The sequence below is a fragment of the Panthera tigris genome, chromosome A1 (assembly GCF_018350195.1).
Source record: "Panthera tigris isolate Pti1 chromosome A1, P.tigris_Pti1_mat1.1, whole genome shotgun sequence".
Classification (NCBI taxonomy): Eukaryota; Metazoa; Chordata; class Mammalia; order Carnivora; family Felidae; genus Panthera; species Panthera tigris.
Genome location: NC_056660.1, coordinates 155,670,242 through 155,696,551, shown reverse-complemented (window position 1 = coordinate 155,696,551; position 26,310 = coordinate 155,670,242). Strand labels below are relative to the sequence as shown.

The following is a 26,310-nucleotide window of genomic DNA, read 5'->3' as shown; positions in this document are numbered from 1 at the left end:
TTTATACCGTTAGTCATTATGTACTTTATAAGCACTACTTTATATCCAAAAATAACATATCCCTAAATAAAATAGATCACATTCTACCCCATCTCCATCATTTTTAGTCTGTTCCATTGCCCCACTTTATTTTTTTTTTTTTAATTTTTTTTTCAACGTTTATTTATTTTTGAGACAGAGAGAGACAGAGCATGAACAGGGGAGGGGCAGAGACAGAGGGAGACACAGAATCTGAAACAGGCTGCAGGCTCTGAGCGGTCAGCACAGAGCCCGACGCGGGGCTGGAACTCACGGGCCAGCCCGACGCGGGGGTCAAACTCACGGGCCGTGAGATCATGACCTGAGCTGAAGTCCCAAAGTCGGACGCTTAACCGACCAAGCCACCCAGGCGCCCCATGCCCCGCTTTCTTGTATTCACAGCACTTCTCACCATGTGATCTTTTTGTAAAGTATACCTGCTTATGTGTTCTTAAATGAGATAAAAACTCCATGAGGGCAGAGACTTTGACTTGTTGCAATTGTATCCCCAGCTTCCACAGCAGCGCCTTTTACATATCAAACGTTCAAGAATATATATGCACTGAATGAATGAATGATTCGATAGTGGGAAAATGCTTGTCTCTCTAGGAAGAGTAGGATATGTAAGTTTTAGTCAGTTATAAGTACTTAGGTTGACAGAGGTGATAGAGGAATTCAAGGAAAATTCTACCTTCTTCACATATAAATAAGGGGTATGGGATGACACTTTTAAATTTGGAAGTTACAATTTCCAGGTCAGTGTGTTGACAAGGGTGGAGGGAAGGTGTTGAATTCTTGTTGCCGCCACCCTTGTTCACAGTGGTCCATGTGGTTTGGGATCGCCTTTGCAGCTCTTGGTTACAGTGAGAAGCAGCAGGATGCTTGAGTACTCTCTGAGGGGTGCGGTTTTGTTCAGCTTTCAAACCATAGAGAAGTGTGAAAATCAGGTCACACCTCATGCAAATTAAATAACAAAACACTCTATACCTAGTTTAACAATACCCTAGTTTTCCTACTGCTGTATTTCATTTTACCTATAAATGAGAATTATTATTTTTGGTTTAGGATCACAACTTGAGGTGTTTTTTTTTTTTTTCTTTTCTTTATTTGTGAGGATGTGACATGCTTTTTATTCTTATTCCACAGAATGGATTGGGGAGATAAATATTCCCATACTTCTTTTGACCTACATTGTTTGTTAAATTCACTTCCTGGAGACTTGGAGTTTAAGCAGATCTTCAGTGACATTGATGAAAAGATAGAACAAAATGCTACAAGGTAAATATTGTTAATTATTTAAAACTAGTTGGTTTCATGTTTCATTTACACAAACTTTACCTGGTCTAGTTTTAGTGTTTTCTACTCTAAGATCATTTTAGGTTTTCATATTATTAATTTTCCTGAAAAAAATTGATTAAACCCTCTTCCCTAGAATTTAACATTATTAGTACTTTAAGACTCAAGGGGTTCCTGGGTGGCTCAGTCCTTTAAGCGTCCGTCCGTCTTTGGCTCAGGTCATGATCTCGTGGTTCATGAGGTTCGAGTCCCACATCAGGCTCTCTGCTATCACTGTGGAGCCCGCCTACTAACCTCTGTTTCCCTGTCTCTGCCTTTCCCCACACGTGCAACAGTCTCTCAAAAATAAATTTAAAAAAACTTTTTTAAGCAAATGTGACTCAAAAATTTAGGCACTGCCTTCAAATAGGTAAATTAAAGTTTATTGAATTTCTACTAATGTTTTCTTAGAGTTTGCCAATATTGATGACCTGGATTTTCATTAATATGTTTAGAGTTAAGCAGCTTCACTTGATAGATAAGCACAGAAATTAAACATTTCAAATTACAGTATTAAAATGGTAGTATAAGGCCATGCATTGCTTGAGTTGTTGAAAGAGACCAAAAAAAAAATGTATTATTTTTATGTAACATTTGTCATCATAAGTCACCTTCCCACATGGAAGGCCAGAGACTCCATAGAGAGTTGCTCTGCAAGATCTTTAATCTTTATCACCTACTCCAAAAGTTAGTGCTACCAAACATTAGGAGTAATGGGACAGTTAAGCAGTTTGCCATTATATGGAAGAGACTTTGTCTTTATATGTGTTTTGGGTCCTAGAATCAGTTCACCTATTTGGATCCTTTTGGTCAAAGGTTCTAATAATTCACCTCATGTAGGTTATAAATATGCAAACCACAGTACAAATTTCTAATATAGAATGAGACATAGTATTTCCTTTTTTAAAATTTAAGGTATAGTTAATATTGAATTGTCCAAGAAACCGAACCAAGCAAGTGAAATGTTCCTATCTATGATTTTTTTTCATGTTTTATATAAGAATGCAGTCTATTTTTTGTCATAACAAAGGGCATAAATAACTTAAATTCAGAAGAAAGCATATTTTGGGGGAATTATAATTAAAACCAAAATCTCCCATCCCAGACATTGCCTCTACAAAGGCAGAAGAGAATAAAAACACTTCTGTTATTCAACAGGCGTTAAACCAGAATGCGTTGCATATCACAGGCTGTCTGCTAAGAGATTGGCAAGTCAGAGCTGGGCATCGCACCCCTTCATATAACCTGGTAGATACAATCTATAACAAACATGTTTTCAAGATAAACAGTAGCTAGTCCTCACGTAGAGGATTTGGCATGGCAGCATATTTTTTCATGCATAGTTCATCCTAATTTTACCTGTGTTAGAGGATACCTTCGTTAGCTAATTGTCTTTATCCTGAGGACAAACACACTTCTCCTATCTTTAGGACAGTGATTTTGCAGATTGGAACAAAGCAACCACTGAAATTAGTCCTTGCCCTTCATCAGGAACTGGAGCCGGGAGCCATTGCGCTTGGTGTTTGCATTTGGAAAAGATGGCTTCCAGGTTCTTGAGATAGTCCTGGTTGAGAAAGCTGACAAAAGATCTAATCTAGTCTTCTAAGGGATATATTTCAAAGAGATGAAAAAATACTTAAAATTATAAATTTCAAAGATAAATAAGTAAAAGGAAGAGAGGGAAATCCATTCCCTTATTTTCAACAGAGAAAATTAAGCCTTTTATTTTTGATTTGCATTGCCCTTACAATATATATACATATATACGTATACACATACATCTATATGTGAGTATATATATATATATATATGCATACACACATACATGTGTGTATGTGTTTATGTATAGTTTTTTTAAAGATAGCATATATGTATGATTTAACCATACTCTAGAGTGTGTATTATAATTTGTATATAAATATAAAATAACTGTGTTAAACTTTAGTATAATTACATATTATGTAATTTATATATTATATATTTGGATATTTTATGGCACAGTTTTTAACCCAAAGAAACTTATAAATGAAAATAGTATTAGCTTAAGTATATTTGTAAGTAATTTATCTAAATTCCAGAGATGGTTATATTAAAACAAATTTTAAATAATTTTTAAAAGGTAACCTTTTTTCATAATAGCATTTAGGCTTTTTCAAAATAAAACAAATCACTGAACTCTGATGCTTTTGTTATAGAATGCTTCGTTTTTATTTGCTATACCATCTGTAGTTAATTTCCTGCCCTACCTGGTCAATAAGAAATCATGCTCAGAAGTAAAACAGTGATTAAAATATTGTATTTTGCATTCATAAGTTGTTATTTAGGTCAAAACTCATGTTATTAAAAAGGAAATATGACATGGAATATAAGGATATAATTTTTAAATTAAAAATATTTTATTGCCCATATATTAAAACAAACCTAGAACAGAACCACCTCAAGTGACCATTGATCTTCACAAGGGATAAAATAAGGGAGTAGCTATATGTGCTGTATGCTACATTTAGAATAAAGTCTATTTTTCATCAAATTCAATTATGTTTTTATTATACTCTAGAGAATAAACATAATAGTATAGGGTGTATATATTTTTTAGAATAAAATACTGAATAATAACCATGGCTCAGAAGAATGTAAATCATTTATGCACTCATTTATTGCCTTCTAACAGAATAGCTTTTAGAAAATTGTATGTCATGACGAATCAGTTATGCCACACTTACACTGCAGTAGTTGAATTACCCTTGGCATTTTTGTATTCTAACAGTTCTATTTATCTCTCAATGGTGTACATTGAATAAGTAATGAACATCTGTATGATATGGGTTTACCAGATACTTTTTAAAGGAAAAAACACTAGTAATTCATTTTTAAATATGGTATTTTTCCTTACCCTTGAATTTTTAAAGTTGTGTTTCTAGCAGTGACCCTGAATTCTAAGTATAAAATCCTTCCCTCTTCTTAATATCATCAGGTTTTACGAGCCACAGGGTCTTTTGTTTCCCCAAAGCAGTGATTCACCAGAATGGAGTAGAGTGCCCAGGGGTCAGTGAACCTTCACCTGCCCTTCAAGAGAGGCTGTCATTCTCTCAGACCATTTTCTCTTCTACATCATCATTTCCATTCAAGTCAGAGCTAGGTGACTCTTAAGTCTGACCGTGGAAATCAGTGATCGCAAATTATTTACTTTTAACACATATCAAAATTGGTAACAAGAAGGTAAGTAACTTGCCAAAGAGGAATACTATGAATGTTGTACCCACATTAGTTCAGTAACTGAAAACGGCACGTCGCTGAAATATTTTTTGAGCTAAATGGATCTTAATAGTTGAAAAAGATACTGAAGAGTAGAAGTTTTATTGGAATCACAATAAGAATTTTTTTTTGCTCTTAACTTTCAGTTGGATAGATACAATTTTATCATTAAAAGTTTATTTTACCTTTCTGTTTTCTAAATATAGAAAGTCTTCGTGTGTCCTTCAAGACCTAAGTTTTACCTACAAAAACAACAAGAAGTGTTATCATAGATAATATTTGCCTTAATCCAGCAGAGGCCTGCGGGGTGCAGAGCATTAACTTTAAATTGTGACAGGACATTAGATACATGGTTTCTGTAAATTTAGTCATGCTTATTTACAGAGGATACATATTCCATACATTACATTTATTTTCCACATAATGCTTAATTTTTTTATATTTATATATGAAGTCTTAGGGGGAAGTTTTCTACATGATGGCCTAAAGTTCTGAAAGAAATAACCAAAAGAAATCTTCAAATAAGCTGTCAACATTGGGCTTGTCATGGTAGAACCACAAATCTTCCAGTGGACACACATATTCACGTTAATATATTTTATGGCCATAGCAAATTAGATAAAGTGAAAATTAGTCATTTCATACACTGTACTATTACTATTTGTGGCAGTATTTTGGCACTTACTTAGGAATAAAAACGGGATACTAATATATACATACTCCTTTTTTAAGTTTAGTGTTTGTACTTCTCTCATGTGTTTCTCTATTCTCATGTATCCGTCTGACAGAATCTGTACCTCTTCTCCTAAATTACTCCACAAGACTAGGCTACATGGAAAGAAACCCGAAAGCTTTCCCCATCTATCCTTGAACCTAGAGTGAGACTTAAATAGGCATTTTCCATTTCCCCCATCAGGGCTCTTGTCCTTCTCAGAATGAATATTGCCTCCAGGCAAACAGCATCCTGGGCCTCAGCTCTGTAACCTAAACTTTCCATGACTCCATTTACATTTGCTGCTTTTTAAACTTATCTGGTCCTCCTACTGAAGCTCTCAACCTAAAGTCTAGTGATGCGTGCAGGTAGAAGTGGAGATAGGCGAGAAGACAGGAAAGATGAGCCATGTTTCATGGTGGCTTGCGAACCTGCTTACTTCCCTCGTTTTTTTCTCTGTTAGCTCCTTATTTGAATGTCTGTGGTGTTCCTAACTCTTTTCTGCATAGTCCTGTGTTGTGTGCCTGCAATACTGCCCTTAGACCTCTGCTTTAGGCAAGGTAAAGTAGCTCATCAGATGATTATTAAGTGATCCTTTCAAGAAACACATGGGTTTTAAGTGTTTGACATTTTTAAAAAGTGTAACTTTTATTTTTATGTGCGTTAGCTTCACCTGCTCTTGGTCCAGAATGTATAAGGCAATAACGGATTTTTATTTGATGATTTCTTTTTATTTTTTTTAATGTTATTTTTGAGAGAGAGAGAGAGAGACAGACAGAGTGTGAGCAGTAGAAGGACAGAGAGAGAGAGGGAGACACAGAATCTGAAGCAGGCTCCAGGCTCTGAGCTGTCAGCACAGAGCCCAATGCAGGGCTCGAATCCATGAACCACGAGATCATGATCTGAGCAGAAGTTGGACACTTAACGGACTGAGCCACCCAGGTGCCCCAAATTTAAGATATTTTTAAGGATTATTATTGTCATTATCTTTCCATGGGAAATAGCAGGAAGCAAGTGTCTGCTTGTTTGTAAGTTGTTATGATAACAAAAATAGAACAATAGTATACTAAATATCCATCCAACAATAATATTGAGCCAACAATAGTTAGGCCCCTGTTTCTCAGGGAGAAAGGTAGTTAGGAAGTAAGTCCTCTTGAGCTAAGAATCAGGGGTGCCTGGTGAATACCTGGCCCACCTCTGAGGGAAAGAATAGGACAGAGATACTAAAAGAGAACTGAGCCACGGTAATGAGATGTTACTGCTGTGGCTGGCTCATCTTTCCTGTTAGATCCATGCCCTGAGATCTAACCCAACCCTGCCAGTTTTCCCTGGAAAGTGCCTAGTCAGGGATTCAGCAGAGTCAACACTTTGTCTAAAAAGAGTCACTATCAAGGCCACCTGGCAGGCTCAGTCAGAGGAGCATGTGACTTGATCTTGGGGTCTTGAGTTCGAGCCCCATGTTGGGTGTAGAGGTTACTTACTTACTTACATAAACAAACAAAGAAACTTTTAAAAAAATAAAAAGAGGGGCACCTGTGTGGCTCAGCCAGTTAAGCATCCAACTCTTGATTTCAGCTCAGGTCATGATCTCGTCATTCGTGAGTTTCCAAGGTTGAGCCCTGCATCAGGTGCTGTGCTGACAGTGGAGCCTTCTTGGGATTCTGTCTCTCCCTCTCTCTCTGCCCCTCCCCTGCTCACTCTCACACACTCTCTCTCTCAAAATAAATAAACTTTAAAAGTATATATTTTTAAAAAAATCAAGAGTCCCACTAACACAACACAACCTTTGTTAATTACAGTCCTAATTTTAGAATGTCTGGACTAAATATTTTTCTTTGGGATGGTAAGGGAGCTGATGGGTGGATCGGGGGATTTGGAAACTGGGATTATTACTTCCTTCATCTCTACTTTAAAGACTTCAAGTGTTCAGGGCATCTGGGTGGCTCAGTCAGTTAAGCATCCAACTCTTGGTTTTGGCTCAGGTCATGATACCACAGTTTGTGAGTTTGGCCCCGTGTCAGGCTCCATGCTGACATTGAAGAGCCTGCTTGGAATTCTTTCTCTCCCTCTCTCTCTCTGCCTCTCCCTTGCTCGCGCTCTCTTTTTCTCTCAAAATAAATAAATAAACATTAAAGACTTCAGCTGCTCAACACTGCTTTAAATAGTCCTGGCACAAAGTAGGCTAGAAGACAGTCAATTAGGCATCTATTGTGTTTGCTTTATCTTCAACTAGTGTGAGGCTAGATGAGTAGTATGTGATAGAAGATGCTGTCATCAAATGCTAGTTTTCTTTTCCATTATGTATTTGAAAATACATACATGAGTATGACTCATGGAAGATTTCAGACAGCAGAGAAAGGCATATATGAGGAAAAGTTCAGTACAGAAGGGTAGGCTCTGACCCTCGTAGTCTTATTCTTCAGAAGTAACCTATATGGTTAAATTATTGTAAAACTATCCAGAAGTAGTCTCTGCATATGTATGCATGCACCCAAACATACTTTACCTTTTTATACAAATGGCAACTATATGATGTACTATAGTTAGGTTTTTTTTCACCTAATACATTTTTTAAATCTCTCCATATAATTTTACCTCATCTTTTAGATTTCACTCATTTAGGTGTGCAACAATTTATTAAGCCATTTCCCTCTTTTTTCTTAAGTTTTTTTGTTTTTGTTTTTGTTTTGAGAGAGAGGTAGAGAGAGGTGAGAGAGTATCCCTGCCCTGTCAGTGCAGACCCCAATATGGTGTTCGAATTCACACCATGAGATCAGGACCTGAGCCAAAGTCGAGTCAGATGTTTAACCGACTGAGCCACCCAGGCACCCCAAGCCAATTCCTTCTTTTTTTTTTTTTTTTTAATTTTTTTTTTTAACGTTTATTTATTTTTGAGACAGAGAGAGAAAGAGCATGAACAGGGGAGGGTCACAGAGAGAAGGTCACAGAGAGAGGGAGACACAGAATCTGAAACAGGCTCCAGGCTCTGAGCTGTCAGCACAGAGCCCGACTCAGGGCTCGAACCCACGGACCGTGAGATCATGACCTGAGCCGAAGTCGGACGCTTAACCGACCGAGCCACCCAGGCGCCCGCCAATTCCTTCTTGATGAACGTTATATTCTTTGCCGTCTCTCTGCCTTTACTTCACACATGCATGCATATGTGCATTCTTCCTTCATTATGAGAGTTTATCTACAAGATGATTTCTTAGAAGTTGTACACTTAGCTGTTGAAAAATTGTTCTCCAGCAATGCTAAAACTGTCTTCTTTCCCAGAGGCAGTATAGAACAACGCATGCTGTATGTGCCTTCCTACATGGATGTTGTTAAACCCTCACTTGTAACTTCCAGTCAAACCTGTTGTCCAGCACAATGATTGAATTTATCCAGGCAATGGAAATAAAGATGTAGACTAGTCTCACAACCTTGAGATCATGACCTGAGCTGATATCAAGAGTCCAACGCTTAACCAACTGAGCCACCCAGGCACCCCCCAAGTTAGATGTAAATTTAAGAGAGAGGAAAAAAAAGATGTGCTTTGGCATCTAATGCCAGGCTGACTCCGATCAGTTCCAGCTTACTCTTGTACTCCCAGGATGACTCTGCCATTGATTAGAAGCTGGGGGAGTATTTCACATTTGAAATTTTTTGAAAGCGCTGTAGACTTTTAGATTGGCATAACCCCTATACTAGGTGTGAACTTTCTTGAAGCTGTCTGAACCATGCAAGAGCCTCTCTAAATTGCTGTTGTGAGGATTAGTGATATAAAGCAATAAATAACAGAGTCCTAACTCAAAAGTTTCTTTCTTTGTTTTTTACAGTTTATTCATTTTGAGAGAGAAAGAGAGAGAGAGAGAGAGAGAGAGAGAGAAGGGCAGGGGCAGAGAGAGAGGGAGAGAGAGAATCCCAAGCAGGCTGTGTCAGCACAGAGCCCAATGCAGGGCTCGAACCGACAAACTGCGAGATCATGACCTGAGCCCAAACTAAGAGTCAGATGCTCATCTGACTGAGCCACCCAGGCACCCCAAAAGTTTCTTTCTTCCTACATTCCTCATAGAATAACTGAACATAACAACATGAATCTTGGGAGGTTATTTGTATATTTCATATGAGAGATAAAAAGAAACTGAACCCAGTCTTTCACAGTAAGAATTGAAAGGGGAGGATACATTTAAGAAAAGATTTAAACAGATAGTGTTAACAGGATTTGGTGTTGAGGATGTTTTTTCTTTGCAACTATACTTAAGACATTTTGAAATGACCAAAATCTCTTTGAAATAAAAGACAGTTTGGCATAGATGTTTAATTTCTTACTATACTTTTTAGCCATTAAAATAGTTTTATGAATCCTTTTCTCAACCTTTTAGAAAGTACTATCCCAAAATACGTTTGTTTCAGGAAAATAAGCTTTTATTTTATGGCTGGCTTATAGTTTAATTACTAATTTTTATATATCAGCCCTCTTCCCTATTAATTACTTATTAATTCCTAGGAATTTTACTAATCTAGTTAGATAAATTGGACTTAGCTAAAAACTGGAAAACTGTTTATCTCATAACTATTTGTGCTTTTAAACATGTGATAGATTGAAAAAGTTTTTTCTTTAGACTGAATTTATGTTGTGGGTAAACAGTATAAACAAGAGCATTAAAAATATGAAATGAATTTTTTAATGTTTAGATTTCTCTTACTGTAAAAATCTTAATCTCTACCATGACACCTCTACTCTGATTTTAAAAATAAAAATAGAAATTCTAGCTTTCCATGAAAGCATACCAAAATGTTTTCTACAACCTTTACATCAAAAACATTGTCATAATTTTCCCCAATGGAACATACTTTTTTTTTTCCTTTGAATTATTATGTGGTTGAATAATAAAGACTCTGTGTTTTAAATCTTGAAATAATTTTTACAATAAATTTTCTAGATTTTATGTCATAAATATTCTCTTCTCTTTTTCTCAGTTCCTCTCCCTATCCTCACCTATACCAGCCTGATATTAATAGGCTCTTACACTTTTGTTATTCAATGCTGTCTAACTGTAAGACATCTCAGTCCTTTTTTGGAAGTAAGATACACACCTACATGCATACATAAATATAGTTGTGACCATAAAAATAAACTATTTTTCATTATCCAAATAAACATTGTTTTTAAGTGACATAGCAATAATGTTAGATGATCACTAAATTCTCAGGGGTCAAATGTCAGGGAATTCTAAGAACAGTGATCCCATTAGTTTTCTTTTTTCTTTTTAAATTTTTTTTTTAATGTTTATTTAATTTTGAGAGAGAGAAAGATAGAGTGCAAGCAGGAGAGAGGCAGAGAGAGAGGGAGACACAGAATCCGAAGCAGGCTCCAGGCTCTGAGCTGTCAGCACAGAGCCTGACATGGGGCTTCAACTCATGAACCACAAGATCATGACCTGAGCTGAAGGCAGTCACTTAAGCGACTGAGCCACCCAGGCGCCCCCCATTAATTTTCTTAAAGCATCAATATCCTTGCATATAATTTCCTTTTCTATAAGTTTTCTATACCTTTCAAGGCACATTTAGCAGCTGCCTCCTGTGTAGTCCCTTAGCACTGTACACACCTCTTATCAAGTCTTACTGTAATGAAGTTATTTATTTACAGGTCTGTCTCTCTCATTAGACAGAATTCCTTTAGAGATGGGACCCTGTCTTACTCACATTTGGATCCCAAGTATATATCACAGTGCCTGCCACATATTCAGCATTCACTTAATGTTGATCGAACATGTCTTCATTCAATAAGTAATTTTTACACTCAGGGTACCCAGGGGTGAATGTTGAATGAGAAAACCACCACAGATATCTTCTAAAAAAGAATATTGCATATTGCATTTTAAAAATGGTTTGTAAATCTGATTTACACACAGCCTGTCAGTAATGTATGCGCTCATACACGTCATTAACTTGGATAATTCAGAGTCATTATAATTAAGTACATTGGGTTCAAATTTATTAAGAAATGTTGAGACATATGAAAAGGCATAAAGGGTATTAATGATAAACATTCATACACTCATCATCCAGTTTAAAGAATAAAACAATACCAGGACTGCAAAGGCTCACTATATGCCTTTCTCCAATATCATCCACTTTCTCATCTCCATCCTGGATTTGGTGATGGTGATCACTCCAGCACATTTCCTTCTACTTCGACTACCTATGCTTATAATTCCTTATAATAAGGTGTACTGATGCATGGCAGATTTTCAAACTGTTGTGTGGATAGTATCGTACTGTGTGTATTTATTTGTACCTTTTCCTCTCAACAGTGTATTTGTAAGATTCATCCATGTTGATAGCTACATTTCTACTTTTATTTTCATGGCTCTCTCCCACTCGGTGAATTAACTATTTAATAATTTAATAATTTTCTTGTTGATAGACATTTAAGATGGTTTCAGTGGATAAGGCTAAAAAAATGCTTTTAAAAGTTCTTCTAATAAAAAAAAAAAAAAGTTCTTGCTAATGATCCCAGGGTCATGGGATTGAGCCCCACTGGGCATGGAGCCTGCTTGAGATTCTATCTCCTTCTTCCTCTGCCCCTCCCCCACTTGTGTGCCTATGCTCGCTCGCTCGCTCTCTCTCTCATGTTCTCTTGTTCTCAAAAAAAAAGTCCTTGCTAAGCCAACTAATGGTGTAAATTTGGGAATTTAAACTATTTAGGGAAGAGATTCTACATCTGTTTTTAGACTGTTTACATTTTTGGGCTAATGTCTAGGATCTAACAATAAAAGTGTTAATTGGATTTCTATTTGTTGAATTATCTTGGTAGTTTTTTTTAATGACTGACCTTTCTTCTAAAGAAAATTTGAAGCATCGTACAGTTAATCAGAAAACACTTAAACCCGAATAAAGACAAGTACCTTGTTATTTCAAAAATCCTAGACTAGGGTCTTTCATCATCTACCTCTGAAGTTATATAGACCTCCTCCCATCCAAGATTATGATCTGCATCAGCAATATTACTACTACACATATATGAAAATAATTTTAGGGGCGCCTGGGTGGCTCAGTCGGTTAAGCGGCCGACTTCAGCTCAGGTCATGATCTCGCAGTCCATGAGTTCTAGCCCTGCGTCGGGCTCTGTGCTGACAGCTCAGAGCCTGGAGCCTGCTTCAGATTCTGTGTCTCCCTCTCTCGGACCCTCCCCTGTTCATGTTCTGTCTCTCCCTGTCTCAAAAATAACTAAACGTTAAAAAAATTTTTTTAAATAAATAAATAAGAAGAAAATAATTTTACATTTTAGGTAATTTTGAATTAATTTTGACCTCAATAAAAATTACATATCAAGCTTTCACCTTAAATTTTGAAAATAATACCTTTGTATACTAATCGGGCAATAAATCTCTACACTTCCAACTATTGTTTTGCTTTTTTAAAGCAAGATGTTTAGACAGTGGTGAATGGCAGAATGACAAGATGTTTAGCCAACTAAAAACAAAATCAGAAGTTCTGACATTGAAAGTTTTGTGACACAGCAAAGGAAACAATCAACAAAACTAAAAGGCAACCAACGGAATGGGAAAAGATATTTGCAAATGATATATCGGACAAAGGGCTAGTATCCAAAATCTATAAACAGGTCACCAAACTCCACACCTGAAAAACAAATAATCCAGTGAAGAAATGGGCAGAAAACATGAATAGACACTTCTCTAAAGAAGACATCCAGATGGCCAACAGGCACATGAAAAGATGCTCCACGTCGCTTCTCATCAGGGAAATACAAATCAAAACCACACTCATATCACCTCGCGCCAGTCAGAGTGGCCAAAACGAACAAATCAGGAGACTACAGATGCTGGAGAGGATGTGGAGAAACGGGAACCCTCTTGCACTGTTGGTGGGAATGCAAACTGGTGCCGCCGCTCTGGAAAACATTGTGGAGGTTCCTCAAAAAATGAAAAATAGACCTACCCTATGACCCAGCCGTAGCACTGCTAGGAATTTACCCAAGGGATACAGGAGTGCTGATGCATAGGGGCACTTGTACCCCAATGTTTATAGCAGCACTCTCAACAATAGCCAAATTATGGAAAAAGCCTAAATGTCCATCAACTGATGAATGGATAAAGAAATTGTGGTTTATATACACAATGGAGTACTACATGGCAATGAGAAAGAACGAAATATGGCCCTTTGTATCAACGTGGATGGAACTGGAGAGTGTGATGCTAAGTGAAATAAGCCATACAGAGAAAGACAGATACCATATGTTTTCACTCTTATGTGGATCCTGAGAAACTTAACAGAAACCCATGGGGGAGGGGAAGGAAAAAAAAAAAAAAAGAGGTTAGAGTGGGAGAGAGCCAAAGCATAAGAGACTCTTAAAAACTGAGAACAAACTGAGGGTTGATGAGGGGTGGGAGGGAGGGGAGAGTGGGTGATGGGTATTGAAGAGGGCATTTTTTGGGATGAGCACTGGGTGTTGTATGGAAACCAATGTGACAATAAATTTCATAATAAATAAATAAATAAATAAATAAATAAATATTTTTTAAAAATTTTATGACAAAAACTTTTTAAGTTTATTTATTTTGAGAGGGAGACCAAGAGTGTGGGTGGGGGAGAGGGAGAGAGAGAATCCCAACAGTGAGGAGCCTGAGTTGGGGCTCACTCTCATGGAGCATGAGACCATAACCTGAGCTGAAGTCAAGAGTCAGACACTTAACCGAATAAGCCACTCAGGCACCCCAAAAATCTGTGATTTTAAAAGCCAGCTCAACTGTCTTAGTTTGTATCAGTGAGGGAGGTGGTCTGAAATGCAACTAACTGCTCAGTCCCTTTATCAGTGTTTGGACAAATTACTAAAATATCTAGCCTTCAGAAGGCTTTACCCTATTTATAGATTGTGGTTATTGGCCTCTACCCAGATTCAGATGTTAGAGATTAGCCTAAAAGCTGAGTCTTGATTGAAACAGATTTAGGCAGACTCAGCACTGAGCCTTTCCAATTCACTTTGCTATAATCTATTAGGTTTCATTGAATGAGACACATGAGGATGCTATAATAAGAACCTTTGTTAAAGCGTGCCTAGAGTTAAGGTATATGCTTCAGGTATCATGTTTCTCATCCATAGATGTGCTTACATAAGTTAAAAACATATCTGCCAATATTAAGGCTGACTTAGAACTGGTATTCCTGAATAGAATTGTCCCATCAGGAAATTGCATGGCCTGTGGCCTAAGGAGGTATTCTTTCTCTTGTTTTCATGAAAAAGCTCTTTGAGTCTCAGAATGTTATTTGTTTCATGGTAATTCAGTTTGAATTCACTCATGCTCAGAAGTCTCCTGAAAAGCCTTCCTTAAATTGACAGTGTGTTTTATAGGCAACCCACACCTGATGATTTTTGAAGAGCCATTCATATGACGTCAGTTTTAATAATCAGTTTTGTTTCCGAAGCTTAAATAATTTTGTCACATGGTACCTATAATTAATAGCAATGATATTTTCAAAACAGTAATAACCTTTTTAGTAACAGATCTTTCTTAATACTATTAAGAAGCAAATGCATAGCTGTCAATTTTGGGTGAGGGTGGTCAGCTTCAAAAGAATTTTTCTGTTAATAAGCTTTCTTGCAGTTTAGATATGCTGCCATCAGGTGGTAGTAATATGTCATATCCATGTGGCTCCACAGATGACATTCTGCTTAAGGTCATCAGTTTATACCACGAAGATTTATAATCATGAATCCACAGATTTTATATGAAAATTAAAATAACATAGTATATCCATTTAGTGTTAGAACTAAGGGTACTCTGTATATTATTTTTAAAGCAGATATGTATTGAAAGATTCAATTGGACAAGTGTTTCTGTTTTTAGTTTATTTTTTGGTAAATGAGTATTATATACTTTCTAAAACTTTAGAAAATTATAGAAAAGTAAAATGTAAAAGATCAATTTCATTACCCAAAGATAATTGCTATTAACCCTTTGTTTTGTTTCATTTCCTTCTAGTCTTTTTTTTTTTTTTTTTTTTTTAATACAGTGTTTAGTATGTTTTTGTTTTCGTTTTTTGGAATGGAGTTCCAGGGCAGGAAAAGATAGTTGGCTGTAATAACAGTGTGTATACAGCATGTATCTATGTTTTACAACTTTTAAAATTACAAGGTTTTTGTAATTGCTTTGTGACATTTTAATATCCCATTGATTGAAGTTTTCCATAATTTGTATAGTCATTCACCTATTAGTAGACTATGTTTATGATCATTAGTCAACATGAGTATCTTATCTCTGCATTCCATCTACTGCTTATCAAGAGGACCATCATTTCATTGTAGCCATGCTTGATTTTTGTTTTAACACAGAATGATTTCTGATTCATCTCAGAGTATCTAGATATCTTACATCTTGTATTTCCTCCACTGTGTGTGATAGGAAATTGCCAGAAAATCTGAGCATTCAGTTTTCAATTATGAATGAAAATATGTAGTCTCTTTGTTATTGTTTCCTATCGTAAGAATGCTTTATAATTTTGTAAACCATATTCAACCAGGTACCACGTATAAACATCTCAGGTCCTGTGATATTATGACATGGAGCCATTACTTGTTTCCTACCAAAATAATCTTTTCTTTTCTTTTTTATAGCATAGAACATTGCATTAAAGAAATACAATCTGAAGTTAACAAGCAGTGTCCAGATGTGCAGCTGCAAACGACAACTGACTGTTTTGAGTGGCTAGATAACTATAATTATAATTCATCCAAGTCACCTTCCATTCCCCATGGAGATTTGATAAAATTCCTCAAAACGCTGGTAAAAAAACAAAACAAAAAAATCCTTTGTTTTATAGTGAGATGGGGTGGGTGAACAGGAATATAATTCATTCAGCTTCTTATATGTAAATATTTTAGTGACCGTGTTATCCTACCATATCTAGGGGTTGGGGTTTTGTTTGGTTTCTGTATCCCCAGTGGAGTACAGTGAGCTGTTTGTTTTTTACCTTTTACAATGATTTGTATCAATAAAATGAAGTTTTATATAAATGGAGATTAAACATTATAATTCCAAAATGTGTAGATTGATATGTACCACACATTTGTCTACCAGAAAAGTTCATATTTATTATGTTTTATGTCCTTCACAACCACTCATCTTCTCTGTGCTTATTATTAAGCATAATGAGATCACCGTTGATTGTATCTTTTAAGTTGCCTTGTCTATCATTCCGTGTATTCCCAAACTGCAGGCATACCCAGTTTTTTCAAGCAAGGCAGTAATTTCTACAAGACCACTGTTAATTGATGGGGAAATACTACATTGGTCATTCTTTGATACTGACCACTCACTATGTTAGGATGTGTTTGTAGCCATGGAGTAAGAACACCCACTTTATTACCCCTATATCTACAAGGAGTAGCTTGCAACAACAGTTTCCCAAAGAAACAGCATGATTGTTAGAAAGCAGTATGTCTGTGGCTATGGGTAGCTTGCAACAACAGTTTCCCAAAGAAACAGCATGATTGTTAGAAAGCAGTATGTCTGTGGCTATGGTTTTAATTTTCTTTAGGGGGAAAAAAGGCACTGTTTTCGTCTAAACATCAAACATTGACTAAGGCAGATGTGGAAAATATCTTGAGGTTGTAGATGGCTTAGGATGACAGAATCAGATGAAAAGTTTTTGGCTATTGTTATTATTGCAGTTGTCTCTTTAATGTTTACAAAGTAATAAAAGGAAGAGAAAGGAAGACTATGTGCCCTGAAGCCTATTCTTTTAAGAAAATCCCCTCACCCATTATCTCTTGAAGGTGCAGGCTTGAAGAATAAATATGGACATAGTTATTCCTTTAATTTCTATTAAGAGTCATGTGTATTGAATTTCATTAATATTGATGTAATAATGCTTTCTCATTTAATTAAAAGCAAAAGCTTTTAATTATCTTTTAATCTGTCACACATAAGTCATTCTGTATTCACTGCAGGGCAAAGGCCGCTTTAGTTTTGCTCAAATTCATTAAACTGATAGGGTTGTTCCAGACCTAGGTTTTTTTTTTTTTTTTTTTTTTTTTTTACATAATTGATCGTGTTATTTTGAGGAAAGAACCACATTATTAAACAGATTCGGGTTGAAACGACCTTATTATCAAGTTTTTACATGCTAAAGCTGTCAATCTTAACAGCCATTTTTCATAGCTCTCTTTTTTTTAATAGAAATTTTTTAATTTATTATCTAAGTACTTAAATAAGAAACAGAGGTTCTCATTATGACAATTATACTGAAGTTATTCTCAAACTTAAGTAGTCATACTATACACGTGTCCTGAACCTATTATTCTTTAAATATTGTTTGATCAAATATTTACAGATTTAGACTGATTAAAAGAAACCCAAGATAGAGGCACTAACATGACTTGTTTGTTTCATAGAATTTACCATTTTTTTCTAGAAGTATCAAAAGCACTAAATAGAGAGGGATGAGAGAGAGAGAAGCTTCAGAAAGATCAGTGCACTTTGTGGCTCTCTGGAGTGTAGTAGAAAGAGCATAGATAGGGAGAATGAAGCCACGGATTCATTCTTGGTCTTGTGCTTTACTGTGTGTGACGTTTGGAAAGTACCTTAAACATGTTGCATGTTAGTGTCCTTATCTGCAAACTGGGTTTCTAAATATCTGTATCACAGAATTTTTATTGTGAATAAGCCAAAGACTTGATAGATAAGTGCTTTTTATATAATAAAATACTGTCTATCTATCTATCTATATTACATATGGAACATTAAATTGGATAGAGCACTGCTTAGAATGGCTTGAGAGCAAATTCCTGGAATTCGCATGACTTCTGCATAATTCTGAATCATACATAATACCTGTAGTGTCTTTGTCAATAGGAAATTTCAAAGCCAGCCTTATTTAATGCCACTTGAATTTTGCTTCCAGTTTTCTTAGAATCAGCTTGTTACTACTCGGAGAATATAAACTAATTTCAGTGTTACCTGAAAGAGACAAAATTAGGAAATTCAGTATTAAGGAGAATGTGTGCATGTAATACAAGGTCTAAAAAGAAAGTAACTTTTTATTCCTTTACTATTCATAATTATACCTATCATTGTTTTCTGGCAACACAGAAGGCATAAAGGAATAATTTTGTATCATCTTTTGGGGAATGATTCTGAGAGTATTTTTCCCCATATTGAGTTACTTATCTTTTTGGAGAGAACTGAAATATTCTCAGATTAATTTCCTAAGTAAAATATTTCTTAACATGGCTCTCAAAAAGGGACTTAAATGAAAGTTAATGTCTTTATATTATATTTTATTTCTCAGGATGGCAGGTATTAGTAACCTCTGGGCACAGACTATATTTAAAGGTCTCCATTTTGTATGTTCATTTGGGGTTCTATAATAATAGATATGCTTATTCAGGCATGAAAATTTTCTACCAGGAATCACTTAGGGACATGATCTTGAGTTTATTTTGTCAGAGGAATACATTTCAATCAACATTTTGCTATAGATTTTTATTTAGAATTTTCAAGCTGCAGCTCAGATTATATTGGGGATGGATAACAATGAGGGCTGAAAACTATATTATGTTTGGAAGGCTAACTGAAAATATAGATCATCACCTGAGCATGCATAATTTAACGGATCATAAAGCTAACCTTCTAAAATACCTGAATTGATTAAATTCCAAATGCAAAACACACACACACACACACACACACACAAAAACCCTTGAAGACCATTTGAGTATTGATTCTAAATTGAAATGAATTAGTATGAAATTGTGTGACTATAGAAATCATTTTTACTATTACTGTTACAGCTAATCACATTTTTCATGTTATAATTTACTTTTATTAGCAAGATTCGTTGAAGAGTGAACTAAATCAAGAAGAAGTGATACTGGATTTACTTTGGGATCTCTCCTGCCAGAGCAGCGTTTCGTTCCCGGCAACTCTAAGTGGAGCATCTTTCCATTTCCTCTCTCGGACTTCTCTTCATTCTGTGGAAGATGATTCCTCCATGGATGTACAGTCTATCTGGGATAACATAAGACTACATCTTCGACGCTTCTTAGTGAACAAATTACAAAGCCATAATGAAATCATCAATTCACAGCACAAAATTTGGTTGAAAAAGCAGTGCATACAACAACTGTTGTTTCTTTATCCAGAATCAGAAGTTATAATCAAGTACCAAAGCATACAGAATAAACTGTTGGCTGAGCTCCTGCAGAACTGTTTTCCTGCTTATAGCAGAGAATTGAATTTAGACATAATTGCTCATGGATACCAAAGTACAATGCTTAGGTTATACTCAATGATAAAAGAAGATTTTAACACACTACACGAAATTTTAGCTCCCACCTCAACGGTGAAATTCATTAAAGAAACTTACCTGGATACTGTTGCAGAAGAAATGGCAAAGTTTCTTGAAAATTTTTGTGAGCTGCAGTTCAAAGAAAGTGCTATCCGTGTGATTAAAACAAGCAAGAGCTCCAGCAGGCATAGAGGATCAGTGCATGCTTTGGGTTAGTGATTTTTTAAATTTGTTCGGTTTGACTTAAGCCTTTTGATACCTTTAATTTTCTAACATTTTTCTATTTGGTTAAACTTACTGCAAACTTAAAACTAAATCAGAAAATAAATATTATGAAATTTTTCAGTGCACATTTCTCTTCTGCATTTCTTTTTCTGTAGGTATAGTCCTAGACGTGCTTTTCTTCCTGTTCTTTAAATTGTTAAAGATATTGAAAATGTAAGTCAAAAATGTTGCCAATAAGAGTCTTGGTTTTTTTGATTGCATAAATTACTGGGTGAAACTGTATATATATATATATATGTATATATATATATATGAATCAATATTCTCATATATGTAACAGAAAAGTATAATTCTTAACCCATTGTATCTTCCAAACCTGAAACATCATTAGGTAAAAAGAATTGTTAAAGATTTGTTGAAATTTACATGAACTAAAACTGGACGATTAGAATTGTATTCTTTTAGTCAATTCCAATAAAGAGCTATTGTGAAATGGTAACTATAAAAGTCTATATTATAATTGGTCACAGAGGCATAGCATTTTAAAAGTTCCTCTAGTATCATTTCTATAAGAATATCCATAAAGAAAAGGTGATTTGAAAATTCCTAATTTTATATAAAAGGTAAAGGAAAACAGAAAGAAATTATTGTGATATAATAAACTTTTCTGTCACCATTTTAATTTCCCACTAGTGGAGAAAAATCACGATAAAAATATTATTTTTTAAAATTATTAGTCATGCTTTTATGTAAAAATTCTGAGGTATATTTCTAAATAGGTACATAAACTATAGTTTTTAAGTGTTTGAAAATTGTTATTTGGTGAATTGCTGTCTTTGAATTTATGGTCACTTTTAAAAATTTCCATAGCTCACCATATTTTTACATACCTTCCTTAATAAAATGCCAGAATACCAAAATACTGTGATATATGAATTTTCAAGTAGTTTAATGTTTTATCTTATATTTTTTTATTTTCCTCTGGAAGCTATATCATATCACAGAACAGACATGCATCAGCCAACTTTAGGTTATGGCAGAATGCAAAGTCAGCTAATTTAGGAACATTACAGTTTTGCTCAAAGCAAATAGATTTTCATTTTAATTGTTACATAAATTTTAAATGCATGTCATGAGTATACTTATTTTCTAAAAATTTTTATATTCTCTAAAAGAATTCCTGCTTACTTGTAAAGTGTTTAAAACATGAAAGTTTTATATATGCTAAATATAGTTTATAACAGAAGAAAAGATCCATATGGTTGAAAATATGTGTAAGTTGCTATGGAGTCTTTAGGGCTGATATTGAGGTGTTTTCTCATTCGTGAAAGAAAACTATGTGTGTAGGCTTTAACACCAAAATTTGAAACATTTTCTGCAAGTCTAGGTGCACTGATCTTTCTCAAGCTCCTTTATCTAACCGTTGGTGTAAATCACTTGTTAAATTAATACTTTCCATATGCCAGGCACTGTGCCACATACATTCTTTTTCTTATTATCTAAATTTCATAAACAAAGAAAGAAGCTTAGAAACATTAACTTGCTCTGGGCCCTGTTGTACAGAGTCAGAATTCATATGTTGGTCTTCATGTCTCCAAGACCCGTGTACTTAACCATCATGCGATTGGACTTTGTTTTAAGGTGTATAGTGCTTTGTCACTTGCAAAAGAGATTTCAGACAGCACTATTCAGGTGGACTACCTGAAAATCAATTTGGTGCAGCTTTATTGAGCATTTAACATTGGCAAGGCATATAGCAGCTTCCATGTTTAAGGTTCTGAGCTAGACCCACTAGGGGAAGAAAACAAAATGAGTAACTGCTTCTAATGTAGTATAAGAACTGCTAAACTGATTCTTAATGGATCAACCATATTTGCTACTAATATCTGACCCAATGACCAAATTTTATTTATCAAGGAAATATACTTTGAGATAAGTGAAATAACGTAATGATAAACATTCTTAATAAATATTAATACAATTACAATAACTTATAGCCCTGTTAGAATAAAGTCTACATTGACTTGAATGGGTTGTACATTGTATTATCTTTATTTTTTTAAGAACTCTTTGGGGTCTTCAATAATTTTTTTTATGTTTTATTTTTTGAGAGAGAGAGCAAGTTGGGGAGAGGCAGAGAGAGGAGGGGGACAGAGCATCTGAAGTGGGCTCTGCATTGACAGACTGACACCAGCAAGCCTGACATGGGGCTCAAACCCATGAATTGCAACATTATGATCTGAGTCCAAGTCAGACGCTCAACTCACAGACCCACCCAGGCACCCCTATACATACATATATATATATATGTATATATATATATATATAGAGAGAGAGAGAGAGAGAGAGAGATCTATCTTTATATATATCTATATATCTATAAGATATGATACCTATATATCTTAATATATGTCTGTATCTTTATGCTCACCAAGACTTACTTTGCCTGAAACTATAGAAAAGATTTTCCCTAAGATAACAATAGCTAACATTTATTGCACCAAACATTGATGTGCATTACCTCATTTAATCCTAACCAACCAACAAGGTAGGTGCCGTTATTTGTTATCTCTATTACACAGTGAGGAAACTAAGACATAGAGATAATGAATTTGGTCAAGATTACAGAAGGAAGCCAGGACTCAAACTTTCTAACTGCAGATACTCTGCTATGTCACTGTGCTCCACTGCCTGAAAGAACAAGATAGAAATAGCTCATTCTATTAAAAAAACACTCTGCTCTGAATTCTCCATATTGCTAACTCTACTTTAGTGCAGCCATTGTTTTACTTTTTCTAAATCATCTCACCCTCTTCTCATCTGATGACTATATAACACTAATTTGAAAGTATTTTTCTTATAATTCCTATTTTGTAACCTATTGATCTATCTTAAGCAGGCGTTGTATGTACACCATTCTTTTTTATTCCAGCTTTATTGAGGTATAATTGACATATAACATCGTGTAAGTTTAAAATTTACAGTGTGTGATTGGATACACTTATGTATTTTGTTAGTTACCACCACAGCATTAGCTAATATCTCCATCATGTCACATAATTACCATTACTTTCCGGTGGTGAGAACATTTAAGATTTACACTCTTAACAACTTTCAACGACGTAATACACTATTATTAAGTATATTCACAGTGTTGTACATTAGATCCTCAGAAATGATTACTCTAACTAGAAATTTGTACCCTTTGATCAACATTTTGCCATTTCCCCCATTCCCTAGCCCCTGGTAACCACCATAATACTCTGTTTCTATGAATTCAGGGTTTTTTTATTTCACATATAAATGTAACTATGCAATATTTGTCTTTTCCCTGTCAGACATTTCACTTAGCTTAATGCCTTCAAGTTCCATCTATGTTGTTGCAAATTTCAGGGTTTCCTTTCTTTTTCATGGCTGAATAATATTCCATCATATATTTGTGGGGTGTGTGTGTGTGTATATACAACCCAAGTGTCCCTATATGGAGATAGATAGATATATATGTATCTATATATACATATATATATATAGATAGATATATATGTATCTATATATATCTATCTATCTCCATATAGGGACACTTGGGTTGTTTCCATATCTTGACTATTATGGTTAATGCTGCAATGAATATGGGAGTACAGATATGTCTTCAATATCCTGTTTTCATTTCCTTTGGATATATACGCAGAAGTGAGTTTGCTGTTGGTAGTTCTTTTTTGTTTTGTTTTGTTTTCTTTTGTTTTTTGAAGAACTCCCTACTGTTTTTCACGGTTAAGATACCAATTTATATTCCCACAAACAGTGCACACAGGTTTCCTTTTCTTCACAGTCTCACCAGTACTTGTTATGTCTTGTCGTTTTGATGATAACCAGTCTAACAGTTGTGAGGTTATATCTCATTGTGGTTTTGATTTGAATTTTCTGCTGATTACTGATGTTGACCATCTTTTCATGTAGCTGTTGGCCATTTTGTATATCTTCTTTGGAAAAATGTCTATTCAGGTCCATTGGCCTTTCTAAAATTTTGTTGTTGTTATTGAGTTGTATGAGTTCTTTATATATTTTGGATATTAATCCACTATTAGATAGGTGGTTTGCAAATATTTTCTCCCTACTATAGGTTGCTTTTTCATTTTGTAGATTATTTATTGTGCTGTGGAGAAGCTTTTTAGTTTGGTGTAGTCCCATGCAGTTTTTGCTTTTGTTGCTTGTGCTTGTGGTATCACATCCAAAGAATCATTGCCAAGACCAGTGTCAAGGAGCAAAGGAAAAAAACTGCTTTCTTCTAGGAGTTTTACAGTTTCAGGTTTATATTTAAATCCATTATGAGTTAATTTTTATGAGTGTTGTAAGATAGGGTCCAATTTCATGTGATTATCCAGTTTTCCCAGCACCATTTATTTAATCCTTTCCTAATTGAGTATTCTTGGTTCCCTTTTCAAATCTTAATTGACCATATACCTGAGGGTTTATTTCAGGGGTCTTGATTCTGTTCCTTTGGGTTTGTGTCTGTTTTTGTGCCAATACCATTCTGTTTTGATTTATGAGTTTGCAGTATATCTTGAATCAGGAATGTTATGCCTCTGACTGTTCTTCTTTCTCAGGATTGGTTTGGCTATTTGAGGTCTTTGTAGTTCCATACAAATTTTAGGATTATTTTTTTTTCCACATTGAAAAATTTTTATTTTTTTTTTCTAAGTAACTTCTACCTCTCTTGTGGATCTTGAATTCACAACCCCAAGACCAAGAGTTGTGCACTCCACTGACTGAGCCAGCCAGGTGCCCCTGCATTGAAATTCTGATAGAGAATTAAATCTATAGATGGCTTTGGGTAGTATGGATTTTTAACAGTTTTAATTCTTTCAATCCATGAAATCCAGTATTTTTCCATTTCTTTATATCTTCTTCGATTTCTTTCCTCAAAGTCTTATTTTTTCAGTATACAGATCTTTAACTTTCTTCGTTTAATGTATTCCTAAATATTTTATTATTTTTGGTGCTGCTGTGAATGGGATTGTTTATTTATTTTTTCAGATACTTCATTGTTAGTACATGGAAACGCAACTGATTTCTGGGGCACCTGGGTGGGCTTAGTCGGTTCAGCAACTTGGTTTTGGTTCAGGTTATGATCTCACAGTACATGGGTTCAAACCCAATGTTGGGCTCTGCACTGACAGCATGGAATCTGCTTGGGACCCTTTCTGTTTCTCCTTCTCTCTCTCTCTCTCTCTCTCTGCCCTTCCCCCACTTGCACATGTTCTCTGTCTCAAAAATAAATAAACATTAAAAAAAAATAAATACAACTAGTTTCTGTATGTTGATTTTAAACCCTGAAACTACTGAGTTTGTTGATTAATTCTAACAATTTTTTAGTGGAGTCTTTAGAATTTTCCATGTAAGATTATATCATGTGCAAACAAAGACAATTTCACTCTTTTTTGTTTGTTTGTTTCCTGATTTGAATGCATTTTATTTCTTTATCTTGCCTGATTGTCCTGGCTAGGACGTCTAGTATTATGTTGAATAGGAATGGTGAGAATGGGCACCCTTGTCTTATTCCTGATCTTAGAGGAAAATGTTTCAATCTTTATGTATATACTACCATGTTCTTGATGAGCAAATTCACTGAGAATTTGGTATAGAGGGAATAGAATTTGGGTATAGGTATAGGGTATAGAATTTGAAAGGATGTGTATTTTGTCAAATGCCTTTCTACATCTATAGAGAATATCATATGATTTTTATTTTTTAAATGTGGTGTATCACATTGATTAATTTACATAGGTTAAACCATCCTTGTACCCCAAGGATAAATCCAACTTGATCTTGGTATATAATTCTTTTAATGTGGAGTTGAATTCGGTTTGCTAATATTTTGTTTAGAATTTTTGCATCTATATTCATCAGGAATACTGGTCTGTAGTTTTGTTTTCATGTAGTATCCTTATCTGACTTTGGTGTCAGTGTAATGTTTGACCTTGTTAGTTGAGTTTGGGAGTGCTGCTCCTTCTTTATGTATATACTACCATGTTCTTGATGAGCAATTTGAACCTATTGAATCCTTAACTGCCTTTGATTCTTTAGGTAGATTGAGGACTGGTTTTTTCCCTGAATGGTCTATAAATTATTTATTTGCGCATACATATAAACATATGTGTATTTTCATCTCTATTTGTAATATAGAGAGATAGCATTGCTTGGGTATCAAAAATAGAGATAACATTACTTGAATATCAAAAAAAGTTATACCTTTTTTATTATGTATAAGGCTTTACACATGTGAATTCATTTAGTCTTTGAACAACCCTTCATAATATTCATATTTTAAATATGAGAAAACTGAGATTTATAAAGGTAAATCTTTTCCAAGGCCATACATTATTATTTTCTAATAATCCACAGAAAGGGAATTTCATTGTTTGCAGTTATTTGGTATATTATTTTGATATACTGCTAAATTCCATGGC

At 34.9% G+C, this 26,310-nt stretch overlaps 1 protein-coding gene across 1 annotated transcript in view; it reads left to right on the top strand.

Moving 5' to 3' along the window:
• Positions 1-26,310, top strand: part of KIAA0825 (KIAA0825 ortholog) — a 208,298-nt gene that overhangs the window by 45,439 nt on the left and 136,549 nt on the right. Inside the window, 3 exon segments of the mRNA XM_015536093.2 lie at positions 1,165-1,296; positions 15,945-16,113; positions 19,160-19,829. Coding sequence (XP_015391579.2) covers positions 1,166-1,296; positions 15,945-16,113; positions 19,160-19,829 — 970 coding nt within the window. The 5' untranslated portion in view covers position 1,165.